The following is a 20,332-nucleotide window of genomic DNA, read 5'->3' as shown; positions in this document are numbered from 1 at the left end:
TTGGAAAAACATCATTTTGGTTCCTGTGACCTGTGTTTATTTTTCCTATGTGAACTCAACTTCACTTTGAGTGGAACGTCATGCTAAAGTTTTCATATCATTCTGTATCCCTGCTTGTTTTGTTTGTTTGTTTTTATTAGGTGGTGCTGTGTTTTTCGCCCGTGGGCAGCACCCTGCGTGTTCGAGCCCGGCAGTTTCCCGCCCTGGTCAACTGCACCACCATTGACTGGTTTCATCCGTGGACATTTGAAGCTCTGCAGTCGGTCAGCTACCGGTTCATCCAGGACATCGAAGGCCTTCAGGTCAGTTCTTGGAAATGGCTTCCCTTATTTCACCATGACTCACACCAAATGAGCTTTTCTCTGTTTCTGAAACATGTAATGTAATTGTAAATTACAGTGTGAGCTGTCTAGAGTGCGTTTAAAGGTGTTAATGTCTTGTGGAGGTTTGTCATGCACCCAAGTTCTCCAGATTGGGTTCGACTTTAATGAGTACCTTCTAATTATCACTGTGCAGCTGGATTAACTTTTCCGCAAATCCTTCATCATTAGTTCTCTGCTGAGGTTCTGACAAATTGCTGAACACATGCCTGGAGACTCACAGTGAGTGCAGGCATATCATTGTTTTCCATCACAGCAGTGGAATGATCACAACCCAGCATCATTTATGTTAATGAGAGAAGAGTGATTAAGCACATAACGACCCTCTAAGGTGGCACAGCTGTCACAACCAGGAAGTGTCATCCCATATGTGAGCAAGAGCCGGCCTGCTCCTCTTCCATGGTTTGTGTGTTTGTGTGTGTGTGTGTGTGTGTGTGTGTGTGTGTGTGTGTGCGTGTGTGTGTGTGTGTGTGTGTGTGTACATCTGTCGATGCTCATCTGCAGTTCTCACAATGTAATATCTTGGAAGTTGTGGTATAATATAAACCGTTAAGATGAGATGCAAAGGGATGGCTACAGCTGCTAATAAAGTATTCAACCACTAAAGGAGTTACTTTGAATGAATGTGAAAATTCCAAATATTGTATATTGAACATGAAAAGAGAAAGAGTTTGCTGAAAGGCCTATAGTAGATGTTAAAAGTTGATGTAAAACTATATCAGACATTGCAAATAAATACATTAATGATTGTTTATCTTTTTGAAGAGGCAGGAGTGAAAGAAATGGAATGATCATTTATTTAAAGTTAACAAATCTGCTAATAGTTGCTGCACGAGGCCAATCAATGATCTTCTTTCGCATTGCTACAGAACCTGGCATGCTTTGTCAAAAGACGTTATGTCAGGTCTTAATTAATAATGATTTTTTTTCCCCTACGAGCTCTATGATCATTAACAATGGCTTTTTGTGAGTTATGATCAGGTTTGATCCTCACATTCTCTGCTCATTTGTTTTTGCTTTAATTGATCGCTAACTGCGTGATTAATAGTGGCGGTGAGTCATTGTGCGCCTCATGATGAATACCTCGTTTTAATGTAGTGTCACGGCAGCTGTAGACAGTGTTGAGAAAGTTGGAGGACACCAGATGTAATGTAAAGCGTATGCATGTTTTACACGCTTCACGTCAGTGGTGTAAATGCATTATTTTCACAGAGGCTTCAAAGCATAATCATTTCTGCTAGCTGCACCTAAATTTCAGATTGAGTAAGTCAGGGCCAGGCAAGTGCGATGGCAAAACTTGTAGATGAATTCGAAATTTATGAAGATAATATTTCAGTTCCCATCAGGTTGGGGACGTTAAACTCCACTCAATCCAGCTCGCCCTCTTCTCCTCTCTCCCTCCTTGTCTGCTTATTTTTACAGCCTGCCGTCCAGGAATCCATCAGTCTTTTCATGGCCTACGTTCACACCAGTGTCAACCAGGCAAGTGAAAAATACCAGCGCAATGAGAAGCGGTACAATTACACCACCCCCAAGAGCTTTCTCCAGCAAATCACGCTGTACAGGAACCTGCTGGAGAGGAGCCGCTCTCAGCTCCGGCAGAAAATGAACCGGCTTGACAGCGGCCTTCAGAAACTCCAAACCACTGCTGCTCAGGTGAAGGAAAAATAAAAAAATGAAAAAAAAATCTCTGTTTTGTGTTGTTATGGCCTCATATATGAACCTAAAGAAGACAAATCAGTGTTAGCCAAACATCAAATCCATTACACATGGCATCATTCAGTTTTTAATTATTATGACTTCTTTTTCCTGTTTCAGGTTGAAGATCTTCAAGCTAAACTTGCATCTCAAGAAGCGGAGCTGACCTTTAAAAACCAGAACATTGAAGCTATCATTACCAAGATTGGACTGCAGACTGAGAAGGTTAGCAACAAGAAGGAGGCGGCGGATATCGAGGCGCAAAAGGTGAACTCCCCCTGCATTTCTGATGTTTTTGGGTGTTTTTACACTGCAAGCGCTTAACGTCTTTCTTATTGTGGTTGCTTTCGTACAGGTTGCTGTCATCCAGGCAGAAGTTGCCGTCAAACAGAAGGACTGTGAGAACGATCTCGCCAAGGCAGAGCCGTCACTGACGGCCGCCACAGCAGCTCTGGACACCCTCAACAAAGTGCTTCATTTAATCAGACCACGCAAAATTTTGACTAAATCTACTCTTTATGATTATGTAACACTATACAATTGTTTTTCAGGTGAATCTGACGGAGCTGAAGGCCTTTCCCAACCCGCCGGCAGCGGTAATAAATGTAGCAGCAGCTGTGATGGTGCTCCTCGCACCCCGGGGTCGAGTGCCTAAGGATCGGAGCTGGAAGGCGGCGCGGGCCTTCATGGGCAAGGTTAAGCTGTCATCATGTCAATCACATCTGCCTGATTAATGTCAATCTAATTTGTGACTGGGCCTTGACCCTGGCCCTGCCCAGCATCTCTCCGGCGCTCACATTACAGCTGGATGGCTCCAGGAATAAACTCACACTGCGGAGGATCGACTTCTCTCTGCAATCAGGCCTCAGATTATCTTAAATCCATTTGACTGGTTTGAAAGAGTGTCCGATTTTGAGTAGAGGCATAATTAATCTTTTTTAAAAGTGTCAGTTTTACCCAGTGAGAGATAGTAGAATGTAGTATCACATACAGTAGACATGTGTAAGCCACTCAGGAGTTCATTATTAAGAAGCCATATTAACCTAAAAAGTTTAACTTCACAGACTTGTTCAGCTGGGCAAACTAGTAAGTAAGAGAGAAAAAGAGGTGAACGTATCCATGATTTAGATAGTCAGATTTATTTGCTAATTTTCTGTAAGTCCAGGACTTACAGAGAAACCAAAAAAATGTTTCTCCCTCACTTTGTCTAATATCTACAACAATATAAATAAGATATGTACAGTAATATGTGAGATATTAGGAATATGTCAGTCCTGATGTGCAAATTGTTTTATTACATGTACAGGATAAATGATGACATTAAAAAAATAAATCAATTTCTGAAGTTAATGACAAAAAACTTGTTTTAAAAAACTGATTCTTTTTTAATGAATTTTTTTATTTATAGAAAATGTGATATTGTTTACGTTCAGACTTTAAACATTGCATGTCAGAATACTCAGCACAAAATGTAATGTTCACTAATATCTAATATATATTTTTTTGTCATCATTGTTTTTCTGTCTCATCAGGTGGATGATTTCCTGCAGACCCTGGTGTCTTATGACAAGGAGCACATCCCCGACTCCTGTCTGACCGTGGTCAAACAACAGTATCTGAGAAACCCGGATTTCCGCCCGGATCTAGTTTGGACCAAGTCTACAGCTGCAGCTGGTCTCTGTGCCTGGATCATTAATATTGTCAGATACTATGAGGTCAGACATCCACTTGAACAAAGGTATCAGTCTGATTCTTAAGACTTTTTTTTTTTTCCTAATTACTAAAGTATGTCTTATTTTTGGTAGATTTATTGTGAGATCATTCCAAAACGGCATGCCTTATCACAAGCTAATGCTGAACTGGAAACGGCAACAGCCAAACTCCATGCAGTTCAGAAGAAACTGCTGGTGAGTGCAGCCTTTCCATTATGTTTATTTAACCTAACTGTTTTAATGGCTGCCTTATTCTCCTTTGTTTTTTTTCTTCTTCCCCAGGACCTGGATGCCAGTCTGCAGAGTCTAACAGCTCAGTTTGAGAAGGCGACAGCCGAGAAAATCAGCTGTCAAGAGGAGGTGGCACGTACCACCCAGACGATAGAGCTGGCCAACCGACTAGTCAAGGGCTTGATGGTAAACAAGGAGGAAGAGAGGAGTTTGGTAGTGTCATTGAGGCTGGCCTGGATCGGAGTCAGCGGTCAGTTTGCTGGAGTGATGCTGCTAATCGAGCTGCATGAGTAATCTGGACGAGGAGTTGTTATGTCTTGGCAGGACGGCCTGACAGTTGTTATGAGCAGATCAAGCAAACGAGGTTTTACAGCCTCGCCCAGCGGCATACTGGGGACTTGTGAGACAGGTAGAGAGGGCTGCACCACAGAAAACGCTTGGCTGAACTGGGCAACAGTCAGGGCGAGCGGTTTCCAAAATGACAAAAGGAAGAGAGAGATGGCAAGAAGGCTACAGAAACAGTTCTGCTGCTGCGTCTCTGCTACAGAGAGTGTTTTTACTGTACACATGGAAAAAACTCGATGACAAAATCATGATGTATTAATATATGGAGCATTTAATGCTCTGTGCTACATGTTTGCGTTATAGATTATATTCAGTTTGGTAATCCTGTGCTTATCGTTTTGTCTGCAAACAATTCTCATCTCTGCGGGAGCTAATAGATTATAAAAGATGATCATTTCAGTGGCCATTTTGCTCGTTCGACTTTCTGATTCCAGAAAATAAATGCGGTTTGCATGGAACAGCTTGGCTTTTAAGCATATCAAGATAAATGTTTTGTCTTTATGGCATTGACCTGGAAGCAATAGTGTACAGACTAATAAATCAGGCCGTCTATATTTAATCATTAACTTACCTCAAAGCCTCAACAGCTGTTGGAAATTAACAATGTCTCACCCCAGACTGAGTGATATTACAGGCAATCCATAATACATTAGAGTAAAATTATAGTGATTTTTAACTGTCTGAGAATTTATTATGTGACATATTCTAGATCCACGGCCCCTTGTAAGAAAATGCCGTGCATGATTTATCGTTGTAGGCTGTCACAGTCATAGTATTGAAGGTTCAAATGAATGCTAAATTGATGCTGAGTGAACATACAGCCGAACTTCCAGAGCTGTTAGAATAGAATTGTAGTTAATGCTTTAGTGTAGACATATTCTTAGTTTTTGCAGCAACGGATTTGTAAAGTTTTCCCAGTTTGTATGTTTTCCAGAAGTACTGATTCCATAATTTCTGGTTTAATTTGCCATTTTGCGGTTTGTGGTTTGCTTCATGTTTTCCAGTCAGAGAAGGATCGCTGGTCCCAGGCGCTGGTTCAGTATGAGAAGCAGCAGAACACGCTTTGTGGCGACGTCCTCCTCACGTCTGCGTTCGTCTCTTATATGGGTTACTTCACCGGCCAGTATCGCGTCGAGCTTTATTACAATACGTGGATACCCTTCCTACAGTCCCAGAAGGTGAGCAGTAAAGGGTGTGTGTGTGTGTGTGAAGAGGCGTGCTCTGCTGCTCCCGGCCTTCAGCATGAATGACCTCACTTTTCTGTTTTCCTTCCAGTTCTCCGTACCCCTGACAGACGGCCTGGACCCGATGCTCATGCTTACAGATGATGCCACCGTGGCTGCCTGGCATAACCAGGGCCTGCCAAATGATAGGATGTCTACTGAGAACGCCGCCATCCTGACCACCAGTGAGCGTTGGCCTCTCATCATCGACCCTCAGCAGCAGGGCGTCAAGTGGATGAGAAACCGACTGGGGTCACAACTGAGGACGGTCCGGCTAGAACAGAAAGGGTGGGCGGAGGCTGGTTGTGCTCTGTTTTTAATGTCATGAAGTGCTAACATACTTTAAAATGTGTTATAGCCACCCTCTGTTTGTATTTTTTTTCTGATTTCTTTAACCAGGTATCTGGAAGTGATTGAACAAGCTCTGCTATTGGGTGAAACACTATTGATAGAGAATCTACCAGAAAGGATAGATCCAGTCCTGGAGCCACTTCTAAGCAAAAAAAACCATTAAGAGAGGAAGGTTAGTACTTATATACCAATATACTGTCACATTTTTGAGGCCTGTCTGTGATTAAACATAAAAAGAGACTTACAGTAGATAAAAAAACACCAGGAAACCTTTTGCTTTGTAGAATCTTATTAGCCATCTAACGAAAACATTTGAAATCAATGGGTGGTTTTACATCCTTGTTCACATGTAAGTCGATATGACCACAGCCTGACTCAGTGTGTCTGTGGTGAGAGACAAAGGGGGCAGATTTGCCAGATGGCTGAATCTCAGCGAGCATTGAAACACCAGTAAGACATGACTGAATGCATTGTTATTGCTCGCTCTTTAGATTATAAATGTATTTGCGGCACGTGTTCTGAATCCCTGACGCCAGCGTATTGATTGACCCCTCAAGAAGGGTGATAGATGTATATTTGTGTGTTCATATTCTTTGGGTGTGATGAATATTGAACAGTTGAGCCTCAGCAGACAGGCTGAATTGAGGACAGTCATGGTTATGTATAAGGACCCCTGTCTCCCACAGAAAGCTGGCAGGAATTCACTGATCCTCCATCATTATCAATGACTCCATTTAGCTTTAATAATTTCATAACTAATAGCTGATGCCTCTGATGCGTTCCTGCATACATTCAGCCCAACATCACCGAATCAGGTTTAGATTAACGAAAACGGCTTTCTGCATCCAGATTGTCTTCGGTGCTGTATTATTTTTGTGCCATTTACTGGAAGATTTGACTTCACCATTTTTTTTTTATTATGCATCAATAAGTCACTTCTGCCTTCAAAAATGACATTGTTTGACACAAACCTCACTGAATTTAAGCACACTGCCGCCCAGCAGCGTAATCCACTTCAGAAACATAACAGCATCGCCAAAATAGCGGCTCTGTAAAAACCACTTCCGCGAAAAATCATGGAAATTTCATAAACTGCACAACTAACAGCAGAATAAATAGAAAATACCCCATATTGACGTTCTGCTTTGATTTCCTTCTCAGATGTTTACATCTTCCTCGGTCCGATCCGTGTATGACCATGAATATTGAGTATCTTGTTGCATGTTCATTGAGCTTTTTTTTTTTGAAGTCCTGTCCGTCCAGACGTTACAATTTATCATAGTAAATCTGATTATAAGTTTATCCCTTGTAGATGACCCACACACTTGTTTCTGTCGATGATTAATACAACCTGCTGGGGCAGCCTTGATGGATCTGGTAGGGCTCCACAGCTGAAGTTCATTAATAATTGGAATGTTGTAGAGTGTGAAGTAATGAATACTAATTATTCCTTTCATGGCTGACGGAAGACTACAAGCCAATCCATCAGGAAGGACTTTAATTTGGTGGAGTAATGGTTCTATCAATAGTACATTAATTCTGGCTTGTGAAGATATAGAGTTGAACCAGACCCAGGCCACGAGGAACCTGTGCCATAAAAATTGGGGCCTCGCCTGACACCCAAGGGGTAATTAGAGATAAATGAAAAGCCACCAGGTTCGTCAAGCCACTGCTAATTTAATTGAAATGCAGGAAGAGATAAATATTGGCTGGTGTGGCGATAATCTTTCATATTCCTTCAAGAGTGTTTGTCGACAGTACAGGTGGTACCTGAAGTCGGTCTGAAGTTGGAGTGAAGGTGTGAAGCTGAGCTCGGACTCACAGCAGGACAAATAATGTTGAAGAAAGGTTTTATCAGTGATCCAGTTCATCACTGACCTCTTTTTCATCAATGCTGTCTTTCATTAGAATGAGAATTACGTTTAAGAAAAAACTACAAACAGTTCAGAGTGTGTGAGTGTATGTATGTGTGTGTGTGTGTGTGTGTGTGTGTGTGTGTGTGTGTGTGTGGTCTGTTCATGATGTGCACCGCCATCCGTTCAGTCGTATTTTTAATCACATACTCATACATTTGCCACTTTCTCACCTTGTAAGTTGGCGTGATCACTTACAAGAGAGAAGGAAACACCGCCTCGGGAACATTTCTTCATATTGACATTGAGACGCTTTCTGTTCGAGACAAGATGAAAAAAATAATCATGTTTTCAACAAAGTGGGAGATTACAAACAATCCCTCAGGCCATTCAGTTTGAGTCAGGGTTGTCTCTCCCAGAAAACTTATGGCTCTTCCACCTAAATCACTCTTCCAGGAGTCTTGTTGTACATTTTGTTGTTTGTCAAATACTTTTTTTTTTTTAATTAATAAATTAAAATAGAATGACCCCCTCCTTTTTTTTTTTATCCAGGTACATTCTGATTGGGGGAAAGGAGTGTGAATACAACAGTAACTTTCAGCTCATTCTCCACACCAAGCTGGCCAACCCACATTTCCCCCCTGAGCTGCAGGCGCAGGCCACTCTCATCAACTTCACGGTGACCCCTGTGGGCCTGGAGGAGCAGCTGCTGGGACAGGTCGTGACCCGGGAGAGGCCCGACCTGGAGGCTCTGAAGGTGAGTCACTCATACGATTGTCAAACTTATGTGGACTTTGCAAAACATTTCATTGTTTTAAAAAAACTGAATGTGATTTTATTCAAATTCAAAAGAACAGAAATCTTTTTTTTTTTTTTTTTTCTTTTGAAGATGCAACTAACCACACAACAGAACCACTTCAGGATTGAGCTCAAGCGGTTTGAAGACGACCTGCTGAGTCGGCTCTCTGCAGCTCAGGGTAATTTTCTGGGTGACATTTCTCTGGTGGAGCAGCTCGAGAACACCAAAACTACAGCTGCTCACATTCAGCTCAAGGTAAGATTGTTCCCCCAAAAGAGTCCTGTGCTCGTCCTTTTTTTAAATTTTTTTTTCTCTCAGGTGTTTTCTCTAATCCCATACAACAGTAAGTGGATGATTTTATTGCGTTTGCTTTAAATGACGTGCAGTTAGGGATATGTGTAATGAGAGGGTTTTGGAGCATGACTGAGAGCCTAATAGCTCATTTTGTGCCATTGGAACACACAGGTGGCGGAGGCCAGAGAGAACGAGACAAAGATCAACGAGGCTCGGGAACTATACCGCCCAGCAGCTGAGAGAGCGTCACTCCTCTTCTTCATCATCAGTGACCTCAGCAAGATTAATCCCATGTACCAGTTTTCTCTCAAGGTGAAACCTTTACCCCCTTGTTTTTTGTGCTGTTTCTCACAAATTTAACTTTTCAGTGCTTCCTGCAATGACTGTTGTTTTTCTTTTAAGGAAAACTCATAACCGTGATCATAAATAGTTGTCGAATTCCTGTTTCGATGCAGTCCTTATCAATCTGATTCACATTTCAGACCTTCAGCTCGGTGTTCAGCAAAGCGATGGAGCATGCAGAATGGGACGAGGACGTGAAAACCCGAGTGCACACCCTCGCCGAGGCCATCACCTATTCTGTATTCCTCCACGTGAGCCAGGGCTTGTTTGAGAGAGACAAGTTAACCTTCTTGTCACACACTGCCTTCCAGGTGAGGGACTCAGGACCGCCTCGGAGGTGGGGCCTGCTGTCATCCTCATCAATCAAAGCACTTTTCTGCCCCCACATTAACTTCAATTAAAAGCAGCCAGCAATACCATACGCTGCTATTGATTACCTCTCACACCTTGCTCCGCGGCTGCTTTTCACACAGTTGGTTCTGACAAGGGGGTTGGTTCTGATGGCATAATGCAATTATCTGTCATTGTGCCAACTGTTTTCACCCGAGAAACTGTGCCAGTCTGAAGGCTGTCCTTCATGGGACTATTTTACATTCAGATACAGTTATTCAGCCGGCGCAAGTTCACCTGATTGTTTTGGCAGTTTTCTTGGGAGTTTGCTCTTGTTTTTTGGAAGTGACTGAACACAGATCAATACTTCATAGATCTTTACAAACTGCTTCTGATTCTCCGTCCTCAGATTCTGCTCAAACAAGGCTTGATTGATGTCCAGGAATTTGGCTTCTTTCTGCACTTCCCCGTGGAAGCCAGCAAAGTTAGTCCAGTGTCCTTCCTCTCTGCACATGCCTGGGCAGTCATTAAGGTACCGTGTAGCGCATTAGCAAGGTGAAAGGGTTCATTTTACTTTCAATTCTGACGGATCAGTGCGTGTTTGCGTGCGATAGGCGATTTCGTCATATGATGGCTTCGGTGGACTGGACAGAGAAATCGAGAGCTCTCCGAAGCGCTGGAGGAAGATCGTCGAGTCCAGTTGTCCTGAAAACGAAAGGCTCCCCCAGGACTGGAAAAACAAGAGTTCCCTACAGAAGCTCATCATCCTGAGAGCCCTGCGTCCCGACCGGATGACCTACGCCCTCAGGTCAGTCGATGACGATGAGTCGTGTCAGTTTGTCCACTAGCTGAACGTCACTGAGCTTCTTCACAATGTCTCCCGGCAGGAAATTTGTGGAGGAACACATGGGAACCAAATATGTGGAAGCGGCACGACTAGAGTTTGAAAAGTTGTACGAGCACAGCGGCGCTTCAACTCCTGTGTTCTTCATCCTCTCTCCTGGAGTGGATCCGCTCAGAGATGTAGAGAAAATTGGTAAAACACAAACCGTTGGTTTATTATGAAGCATTCATTATGTGGCTTTCATTAAATCTACTATTTTCTTTCTGCGCAGGCCTCAAGCTGGGATTCTCTATCGAGCAGGGAACTTTACACAACGTGTCTCTGGGACAAGGACAGGAGGAGGTTGCTCAACGGGTCCTCGGCACTGCGTCCAAACAGGGACACTGGGTCATTTTACAGGTAGACAGTATTGCTCAATGAGAAGGTAACTGTAGAGACGTCAGGCTGCATTCCCAGGCTAAATGCCCTAATGATATTATCTGATCCCCAGAGCAGGGAAATAGACTCAATTTGGTTCAATAAAAGCTGTAATTGGCTACATGAGCTCCATAAATGGCTTCGTTATAGAGAAGTGTACAGCCAAGTGAATCTGTCAGGACTTTTTTTTTTTTTAACTAATCCAGAATGCAATTACTTTTTTTCAAATGAAGCTTCCATATCTGAATGCGAGCCCACTGATGTACAACAGTAATTTGTTTTTTTTTTTATCCTGTTTCGGAGTAAAATTTTGACACACACGTCTTCGTTTGTCAGAACGTGCACCTGATGGCTCGCTGGCTGCCCTCTCTGGACGCTCTGCTGGAGGCGGCGGCCATAGACAGTCACCCCACCTTCAGGGTTTTTATGACCGGAGAACCGCCACCAAGCCTGGAGCAGCACGTCATCCCCCGAGGCATCCTGGAAAACTCCATCAAAATCACCAACGAGCCGCCCACCGGCATGAATGCCAGCTTGCACTCGGCTCTCAATAACTTCAGTCAGGTTTGCGTTTTTCCGACAGCATTGTAACATTTGGTGTGTTTCTGCCGGCTGCTTTCACTGCAGCCGAGGTTCCTTGTTCTGTCTCCCCGCAGGACACTCTGGATATGTGCTCCAGAGAGCAAGAGTTCAACTCCATGTTCTTCTCCCTTTGCTTCTTTCACGCCTGCGTTACGGAGCGGCGCAGATTTGGTCCCCAAGGCTGGAACCACAGCTATCCCTTCAGCACCGGAGACCTCACCATCTCAGTCAATGTGCTGTACAACTACCTGGAGGCCAACGCTAAAGTATTTTACAGCATCTTTATATATAAATGGGGAAAAAACTACTTTTAATCTGTTTTTACTACTTCCTTCTGAGTTGTGAATATTAGTAATGATAATGGTATTCTTAATGACATTATTGTCAGACAGGGATGTTGAATTGCTGTGCAGTGTTTCCCATTACTTATTGAAATCTTTTGTTCCACTGTTATTTGTGAAAAATGTCCGTTCCCATCTTTTTGCCACATTTCTTCTCTTATAACTGCGAACACGCAACATATAATTTAGCTTTATTTCATGAAGACAAAAAATCCATTCTTGGGGTTGCGGCTCCCCTCACAGCTCCTAATGCTTTTCTCCTGGAACTCCTATTACTCTGGTCATAACCAATTATGTCTCCGAGGTATTCTGCCCTCCAAAAACGAATGTCCTTCATTATGTTAACCAAACAGTAACCTGTATGTGCGTATACAGAGAATTCATTAGGAGGGCAATGAAGCGTTATCCTAAATGTAATTACACGCAGCCAATGTGACAGTTCACAACGCTACATAAGTGATCACTGCAATTAGAGCTGATGAAGGAAGCAATTTGCAAAACAATACAGGTACAAATGATTGTGAACCTACAGCTTTTGTAATTTGTTATGAATCACAGGTTCTTTTCTTCCTCCCTCACCCTCACGGATCATAATCTCCTGCTGAGGGAAAAGACTTTTCTGTCATACATGAGATCAGTGTGTGTAAAGAAACGTAATTCTGTTATATTTCCTTTCATGCATCATTATCAGAGGAGCGAACATGGAAAGTGATCCAAAGGTTATTTCGTGAAGTTTTAAAAGGAAGGAAAAATCTCTTATTAATTTAAATTTTTAAATGATTCTGTCTCTGTTTCTGAATTATTTGACTGATAGAAGTGTCTCTCAGTCCATGCAGGTGCCTTGGGAGGACTTGTGTTATCTTTTTGGAGAGATCATGTATGGAGGACACATCACTGATACCTGGGATCGGAAACTCTGTCAAACCTACCTGCAGGAATTCATGCATCCAAAAATGGTGAGTCAGTGTCTCCACGCTCGATTGAATTGATTTCAACATAGCCTTATAATTTTAGATATAATTTCATTAGTTTGGTTTAGTATATAATTGAAAATAAGTTGTATATACATTTTATCATTTTCTTGATCCTTCAAAGTGGAAAATATGTGGAGAGTTGTTCTCAGGTCCTCTGTATGGTTGTCAAGGTAAAGGCTGCCCTCTTGGGATATAAAACCAAACTGCAATATTACTCTTAAATGAAGACATTTTTATTGCCCGTTGTTAACTCTGCATTTTTGACTGCTAGCTGCTGCGTGACAACACTGCATGGATAGTTTGGGAATTATTTTTTTGCCCTGAGCGCGTGTTGAAGCGGTTTATCTGTTTTACTGTCAGTGGAGACTGATGGATCCTCTGCTGCTTCCCCCCATTGAAGCAATGTTTGACTTGTCAGTGCTGCACAAAGTGGATACATGGAGCGCTAAAACACCAAAATCTTTTTTTTCTTCCTATGAATAGCTTTTTTTAGTTTTCAGAAGAAGTTACATAAAAAAACAGCAAAAAGAATGAATCATTTCTGTGTTATATGTGTGTGCAGTGCTAATGGGGGGGGGGGGGGGGGGGGGGGGTTAACATTTTTTTCACCCAATTTTATGTTACTGGTTATTTTGCTGAGATAATGATATGATATAATATTGAGAGAGAATCCGAGTGGGGTGGGTGATCTGCCAAGTAAGTCAAAACCAGGACAGCTTGGGATCCCCCCAGTAGAGCTGCAGGGACTGGGACGTCTGGACACGACGACCCCGTGTGGACTCAGTGGACTCAGCAGGAAAAAAGACGATTGGATGGATGAATGGTAGAAAAGCTCACAAGATTACACAACACTCACTACTGTAAAAAATAAAGCAGTGGTATTTTTGCAAGTAGGAGAAATATAAATGAATACACCCAAGAATTAAACAAGACGCTGGGAGTAAAGTGCTCCAAAGAGCTGATGGGGGTCAAAGGTCTTGCTCAGAGACCTACAGTCGTAACGTGTCCATGGTGAGAATCAAACCCGAGAACTTCTGATCCTCTTTTTTTTTTCTTTCCTATTGATAATAGTCAAAATGATAATGAATTCAATCCTGATCATTTCATAAATTTATGCCTGCATCTTTTCATCCTTGATTTTCGTCCACAGTTTGAGTCGGAGCTCTTCCTCTGCCCGGGCTTCCTGGCTCCTCCATTCTTGGACTACGTTGGCTACCACAGTTACATAGACAAACATCTCCCCCCCGAGAACCCCACCCTGTATGGTCTGCATCCAAACGCCGAGCTGGAGTGCCTCACCGTCACCTCAGACGGCCTCTTGAAGACCCTGCTGGAGCTGCAGCCACAGGACTGGTCCAGAGGAGAGGGGGCCGTGCAGACCACCGATGAGAAGGTATGGGGTGGGGGGGGACCAGCAGGGATCACCTCCACATGACTGTAACCCCCAACAACATGTCTGCTGTGTCTGTCAGGTGGCGTCTATAATTGAAGACATCCTCGACAGGCTGCCGGAGGAGTACAACATGGCAGAGATGACGACGAAGACGGCGGAGCGAAGCCCCTACACCCTGGTCTGCTTTCAGGAGTGTGAACGCATGAATCTCCTGCTGGCGGAGATCAGGAGGTCGCTGAGCGAGCTGGATCTGGGCCTGAAGGTGGTTTATCCCGAGTGTGTACAGTCAGCCCCGCTCTGTCCGGTATCTCGTTCTGAAGCTGTGTCTGCTCTCAGGGTGAACTAACCATCTCCTCCAGCATGGAGGCTCTTCAGGCGGCACTTTTCACCGACTCGGTCCCAGACTCCTGGGCCAGATTGGGTTATCCCTCCACGAAAACACTGGCACAATGGTAACTTCGAATTTGGCCTCATAATCCCAATCTTTATGTTTTCCAAAACAATCTACACTGGGCTGTTGAAGTAAAATGGATTAAAACAAACTGATAAATGTCTTCCTTCAGGGTGAATGATCTAATCAGTAGCTGTCATGAGCTGGACAGCTGGACTCAAGACTTCGTCCTGCCAGCCGTCGTTTGGCTCTCGGGGCTCTTTAATCCACAGACTTTCCTCACTGGTGAGCTTTAAGAAAAGAATGCAGATTTTTTTAAACTCAGAAAATGCAACTTACTTACTGGCCTGCGTGTTTGTAGCTGTGCTGCAGAGTATTGCTCGGAGGAACCAGTGGGCCCTGGACAAGATGACTCTGACTGTGGATGTGACAAAGAAGATGAAGGAGGATTTCGGACACCCCCCGCGGGAGGGGGCCTACATCCACGGACTCTTTATGGAAGGTCAGGAATAATTAATACGAGTCACATCTTTGAAAATGTTTTCGTAGCGACGCGTCGGCGAAATGAAAATCTCTGTGAGCGTCATCAGTCAAGCTCAGGGTGCGGCGTGTCCTTCGTCCCCCCAGGAGCGCGCTGGGACACTCAGTCCGGAGTCATCGCCGAGGCGGTCTTGAGAGATCTGACCCCCGCCATGCCGGTGCTGTACGTCCGAGCCGTGCCTGCGGAGGAGCTGGAGCTCAAGAGCACGTTCGAGTGCCCCGTGTATCGCACCAAGCAGCGCGGGCCGTCGTACGTGTGGAGCCTCCGCCTCCGCACCAAGGAGCCCCCGGCCAGGTGGATTTTAGCAGGAGTCGCTCTTCTGCTGTCTGCGTAAGACGAGACGTCGCCAGAGATTTATCCACTCACAGTATTTTTCCATTAGTTTTAAAAACAGTATTTTTAATATCGATATTTGTCTACACATTTCATGTTTTCCCAGTGTTGTTTCTGTGATTATTTGCGCCTCGTGATTTGTCTCCATGGCGACACAGCAGCGAGCGACTCCGTTTCAGATCTGGAGCGGTGATACACGTTCAGCCGCCGTTGAACCTGTTGTGTCTGTGTCCGACACTGTTGAACCTCTCCCCCGAGTCTGGCCGTGATTTGTTGGGAGCTTATGTCTCCATTTTAGGCCATGTAATTCTGGATAGGGAGCATATTTTATTGGAAGGTCAAGATTAAAAAAGCTCTCCGGCTGCCCTCGACTAACTGAATGATACACAATGCTGTCTGGAGGGTTCCCGGACAGAATTCCCAGGAGATGATGTGCATGGCCGCTATTGACTTTTAAATGAGGTGCATTTGACATTGACCTTTTGTGCGGCAGCGGCAGAATACTAACAGACAAGTGTAATTCATTCAGCCGAGCCTGTTGGAAAAACCTATTCAAAGCCACTGATAGCTTTGTATGAGAAAGCAACGCATTAGATGACCCATCCTTTATCTGTCTGCACTCTCTGTTAGCATCTGATTAACTTAATACAAACTAAATAAAACCTAGAACTTCGAATAAGAGTAAGAAATGCTGATATCCTGCCAAAAGTGTTATCTTTCAGGACAGACTGATTGAAAACTGAACAGAAGCTTTGATTAGATTTCAGAGTTGTGAGTATAATGCATTTGTCTTGAAGTTTTGTGTGCCGAGAGGAGATGCAAAGTCAAGGTTAAGATTATTTAGTGCAGTATTACGCTCAGAAAGATGCACTGAAGTAGCTCAAAATGTTTTTTTTGTTTTTTTTTGTTTTTTTTGCAGACACTGTACAGGAAGCGTTTGAAAGGACCATTTTTAAAAAGAAGACAGGTGCCATAAAATCTGCAAAATAAAGCAAATGATATTCTGTAGAAACTAGAGCCACTAAATCACAGTTTTGTTTTGTTGGTAGAAAGGGGGGGGTTTAAATCATCCCTCCTATCCTCTCAAATAAGATTTTCTCCAACGCTAATAACTGTTGTGTTGCTCTTAATTTCTCCCTGTAGACAGACAAATGGAGGACAGAGAATTGATTCGATGCATTGTGTCGCACGGGGGAAATGAAGAAGCAGTCTTCCTGTACTTTCTCTTCATCTGCCTTCCCTTCCTCTCATTAGTGTGACACAGCGGCTAGCCAGTCATTTGGTGACGGGGAAATGATACAGTGCCGAGCGCGTTTGGGAGGAAATTTCAGGGTACGGGGCCGGGCTCAGCGGGGGTCGTGACACAGATAGTCATGTTAAAGGCCAAGCAGGACACCTGGTTAAAGTCAGAGAGGGCATCTGGGTCACACCTCCGCCGCTTTCCACTGCAAAGAGGACATTGTGTTTTTTGCTCAAATAGCTCTTCAATATACAGAGAGAAATATGGCCTCAGAAGAAGAGAGAAATACGATTAGTGTCATTTTCATACTCAAAAACAATAAACTTTGATTTAATGACAAGTCCACAAGGGGGCGCCATAGTAGGCCTTAAAACAGCAACCTCTACATTTGGACATGGAGTGAAGTTAAATCACAATGTTGACATTTATTTGGCGATATAAAAGCCATGTAAACCCAGTCTATGTTGAAGAATGATATCTCTGTTTTAACCCGTCGTCTCATAACATCATTATAATTATAGTTCAGTAAAAGCTAAAGTAGTTTTCACTAAAGAAAGCACCTCTCAAATGATAACTGTGGATGTTCTTCCGGTTGTTGAAGGATGTGGCCTGATGTATGAACACCTCGTCACCCATCCAAATAAAGAACAGGACATCCAGTTGTTTCACATAATTTTCTATCGGTTTATGAACATTTCACATCTATTCAGGGTCATTTTATCACACATTAAACCAGGGGTGTCAAACATAAGGCCTGCGGGCCAAAACTTACCCGCAAGAGACTTCAATCCAAACTGCCAAAATACCAAGAAAATGGTAAACATTTCTATGATTATAATTTTTTTTTCTTTTTTAATATTAGCAGAAACCACACAACTCTGAGACTCAAACTGAGATATCTGTGATATTACCCTGAAGATAACTACCTCATTGCTATCAAACTAGCCTCAAAGCCATGCTGAAGAGTAAGTTTTTAAAAACATGCATAATGCAGCAGCCATAGCAGGAGTTTCTGTATTTTGCACTGGAACGTTTCATCAAAACTGGCTTCTTGTTGAGATTGTAGTCATTTTATGTAGAAACTGTTTAATTTTTGCAAAAACATGTACGTTTTCTTTGTGTGTGCTCTGAACGACAACAGAGAAAAACTTTCAATTCAAAGGTCTTCATGCCGTTGTTTTACTGGTCCGATACACTCGAGATGAAATTGTGCTGCATGAGGCCCCTGAACTGATCCACAACCCGGTATTAAGATATGTTAAGTTTTCTGTCTGTTCATTCAGGTCGCATTTTGCCTTGAACGTTTATTTGTATTAATTTGGTGTGTTGGAATATCGTGTGAATAACTGGCAAATTCTGTGTTTTTTCTCCTTAAGTTCTCTTTTTGCAACTGTGACTATTCCACTTTGGAAACTTTTAAATATGTCATTAAAGAATATAGTGAGTATAACTTTATTTACACAGCTACATTACACACACACACACACACACACACACACACACACACACACACACACACACACACACACACACACACACACACACACACACAGTAACAAGCTCACAGTGATGAAAAATATTTTATTGCATGCACAGTTGACACTGGTGGTCAGTCCATGGTTTAACACATCATGCAGACCAGCCGTAACGGTGCGTACAAAAAAACATTCAACAGAACTCTGAAGCGGTCGAAAGACAAATAAATAAATCTAAAATAAATAAATATCCATTTCCAGAATCTTGACATATATACACAGTATAAATAGGATCAACTCTACATTGTTGATGAAACAAGTAATTCAAAGTAAGATACTGCATTCATGGTGACTGTAAGCTCTAAAAATCAGAACTATACAAATGAAAAGTAAATAAAATGATGTACATTTCCGTCTACAATGCCTCACCGTGCCTATTTACTCTATGTTGGCCTGACGTAAGCTGGCGAACAGTGAGTTTTCACCTAGGAGAATAAATACTGCATCCTCTAAGACCACACACTACTAAAGTGAATACAGCAGTGTTTCTACGCACTGCACACGAGCAGATGGCTTTTATTCTTCTTCCTCTTTCTTCAACCGGAAGGTGCTGTAATGTTTTTAGTTTGCTATTGCTCTTTAATTACAGGGAAAGTTCAGTCAACATATTTGTCCTCATGTTTACTAGAACAGTGGCTCTCAATCTGTTTTTTTGATGGTGCTTCATGTGTTGTGAACCAACGTGTTATTCGATACGTCTGTTGCTGAAAAAAAAAAAAAAACAAGAATCAGAGATGCAACACTTTGAGTTTTCCGCTTGATTCGACTGATTGTCCACTGCTTTCCTCCATCGCAGAAGGACGAAGCATTAACACAGACCTGTTTTTGCAGTATTCAGCGCCACCGTATGTAATTATATCTCACATGTCAGCAAACCACAGCACACTGGATGTTTTTTTTTTTCCCCTCTAGCTCTGCACTAAAACAACATGGAGTGAAGCATCGTCGAGTTCACTGCAGTTAATGGGAAAATAAAACGATGTACAGTTTTTGTTACAGAAAAATAATTTATGTAAATATTCTACAATCACTTTCGTTTCTTTCACTTCGTAAGACATCAGTTTGTTGTGCATCGACTGCACCGATTCACTTGAGACACTTTTCTGGCAAAAGACGACAGTTTGATCGTGGTTGGAAAACCATTTGTGGGTTGAGATATTCTTTGGTCAGATCTGATGACACAGCCTCTGCAGCTGAATATCTGAACTTGAACCCGCTTCGAATGTCAAAGATCTTGTGTAGTTTATCACATAGGTGTTAAGTGTGCCGTCGAAGCGTTTTGTGAATTCATGAGCAGAAACAATCCTCCTGCTACCGGATCCATTTTATTTCCTCCCAGCTTAGTTGTGGCTTTTACAGCTGTGTTGTCAGTTTTTGCATTTGTGTTGCAGCTTCAGTATCTCTGTTGTGGATTCTGCACTTTTAGTTGTGGATTTTGATGGAGGTGACCCTCCTGTGCCATGAGAGAAGTGAATGAGACGCATCTGCTTCTCGGGGATGAAAGCCCTGCTGTCTGCTCGCCATATTGTGGGTCCGCCGGTGCCGTTGCTGCATTACCTGCAGCTGCCGAGGCAGAAGCTCGATGCTTCTGTTTGGTTTCTTGTTCCACTCACACTGTTTTGGCCTTTTCCTGACATTCTAAGATGCCTCTTTTGCTGATCTGTCTCCTGATTAAATGGCTCCCTCCTGTGGTGGCACAGGGTCCTGCAGCAGTCCTGAGAGAGAGATGACACAGCAGCAGGATGCTCCTTGGCAATCCAACAGAGAGGGAAGAACAGGGGGGAGCCGCTCTCTACGCTCGAGGCTCCAGCCGGTGCGACAGGTCGAACAAAGTCTGCTGATTGTCGATAATATGCAGATAGTCGATGTAGGCTCGCACTTCTGAGCTGCTCTTCTGGGTGATTGTGTTTCCTGGAGGAGAAAATCAATTGTCACTTTTAAACTAGCACAAAAGCAACAGAAAAACATGTCTGACTGATTAATGACAACTGGGGTAAAGAATCATATTGAATGCTCATTGAGATAAATAATGAGAGATGCACTGACAACACTGTGAGGACTGAGAGTAAATAATGATGGAGCTGCTTCAGAAATGTGAACTTTCATGAGATGCTGTTCGTTTACTTACTCTGTCTCAGTGCAACAGTGAAAAATACCTGCGCTGCCAAACATAACCAAAACCG

General features: G+C 43.0%; 2 protein-coding genes across 3 annotated transcripts in view; one reads left to right on the top strand and one right to left on the bottom strand.

Moving 5' to 3' along the window:
• The window catches only part of LOC115396345 (dynein heavy chain 11, axonemal), a 34,163-nt gene extending 18,788 nt beyond the window's left edge, over positions 1–15,375 (top strand). The window contains 29 exon segments of the mRNA XM_030102184.1: positions 141–302; positions 1,803–2,036; positions 2,199–2,345; positions 2,434–2,547; positions 2,630–2,773; positions 3,611–3,793; positions 3,884–3,985; positions 4,073–4,207; positions 5,371–5,544; positions 5,642–5,877; positions 5,989–6,085; positions 6,087–6,112; positions 8,346–8,550; positions 8,683–8,847; positions 9,058–9,198; positions 9,369–9,539; positions 9,968–10,090; positions 10,173–10,366; positions 10,446–10,594; positions 10,674–10,801; positions 11,156–11,383; positions 11,476–11,667; positions 12,570–12,698; positions 13,867–14,109; positions 14,189–14,371; positions 14,446–14,561; positions 14,673–14,785; positions 14,862–15,002; positions 15,128–15,375. Coding sequence (XP_029958044.1) covers positions 141–302; positions 1,803–2,036; positions 2,199–2,345; positions 2,434–2,547; positions 2,630–2,773; positions 3,611–3,793; positions 3,884–3,985; positions 4,073–4,207; positions 5,371–5,544; positions 5,642–5,877; positions 5,989–6,085; positions 6,087–6,112; positions 8,346–8,550; positions 8,683–8,847; positions 9,058–9,198; positions 9,369–9,539; positions 9,968–10,090; positions 10,173–10,366; positions 10,446–10,594; positions 10,674–10,801; positions 11,156–11,383; positions 11,476–11,667; positions 12,570–12,698; positions 13,867–14,109; positions 14,189–14,371; positions 14,446–14,561; positions 14,673–14,785; positions 14,862–15,002; positions 15,128–15,375 — 4,623 coding nt within the window.
• rapgef5b (Rap guanine nucleotide exchange factor (GEF) 5b) overlaps positions 6,900–20,332 on the bottom strand; it is a 31,403-nt gene continuing 17,970 nt past the window's right edge. The window contains exons 18-19 of one of the 2 annotated variants that reach the window (XR_003932374.1): positions 18,562–20,060; positions 6,900–6,911 (exon numbers count right to left, since the gene is read on the bottom strand). Coding sequence is in view for 1 of the 2 variants with exons in the window: in XM_030102183.1 (XP_029958043.1) it covers positions 19,942–20,060 (119 nt within the window). In the remaining variant the exon portion in view is untranslated. Of the gene's footprint in view, positions 6,912–18,173; positions 20,061–20,332 lie in introns of those variants that run through there. The other variant, XM_030102183.1, reaches the window with a different exon arrangement.

This window comes from Salarias fasciatus, chromosome 11 (genome assembly GCF_902148845.1).
Source record: "Salarias fasciatus chromosome 11, fSalaFa1.1, whole genome shotgun sequence".
NCBI classification, from domain to species: Eukaryota; Metazoa; Chordata; class Actinopteri; order Blenniiformes; family Blenniidae; genus Salarias; species Salarias fasciatus.
The sequence above is the reverse complement of the archived record's forward strand: the minus strand, read 5'-3'. Positions and strand labels throughout refer to the sequence as shown.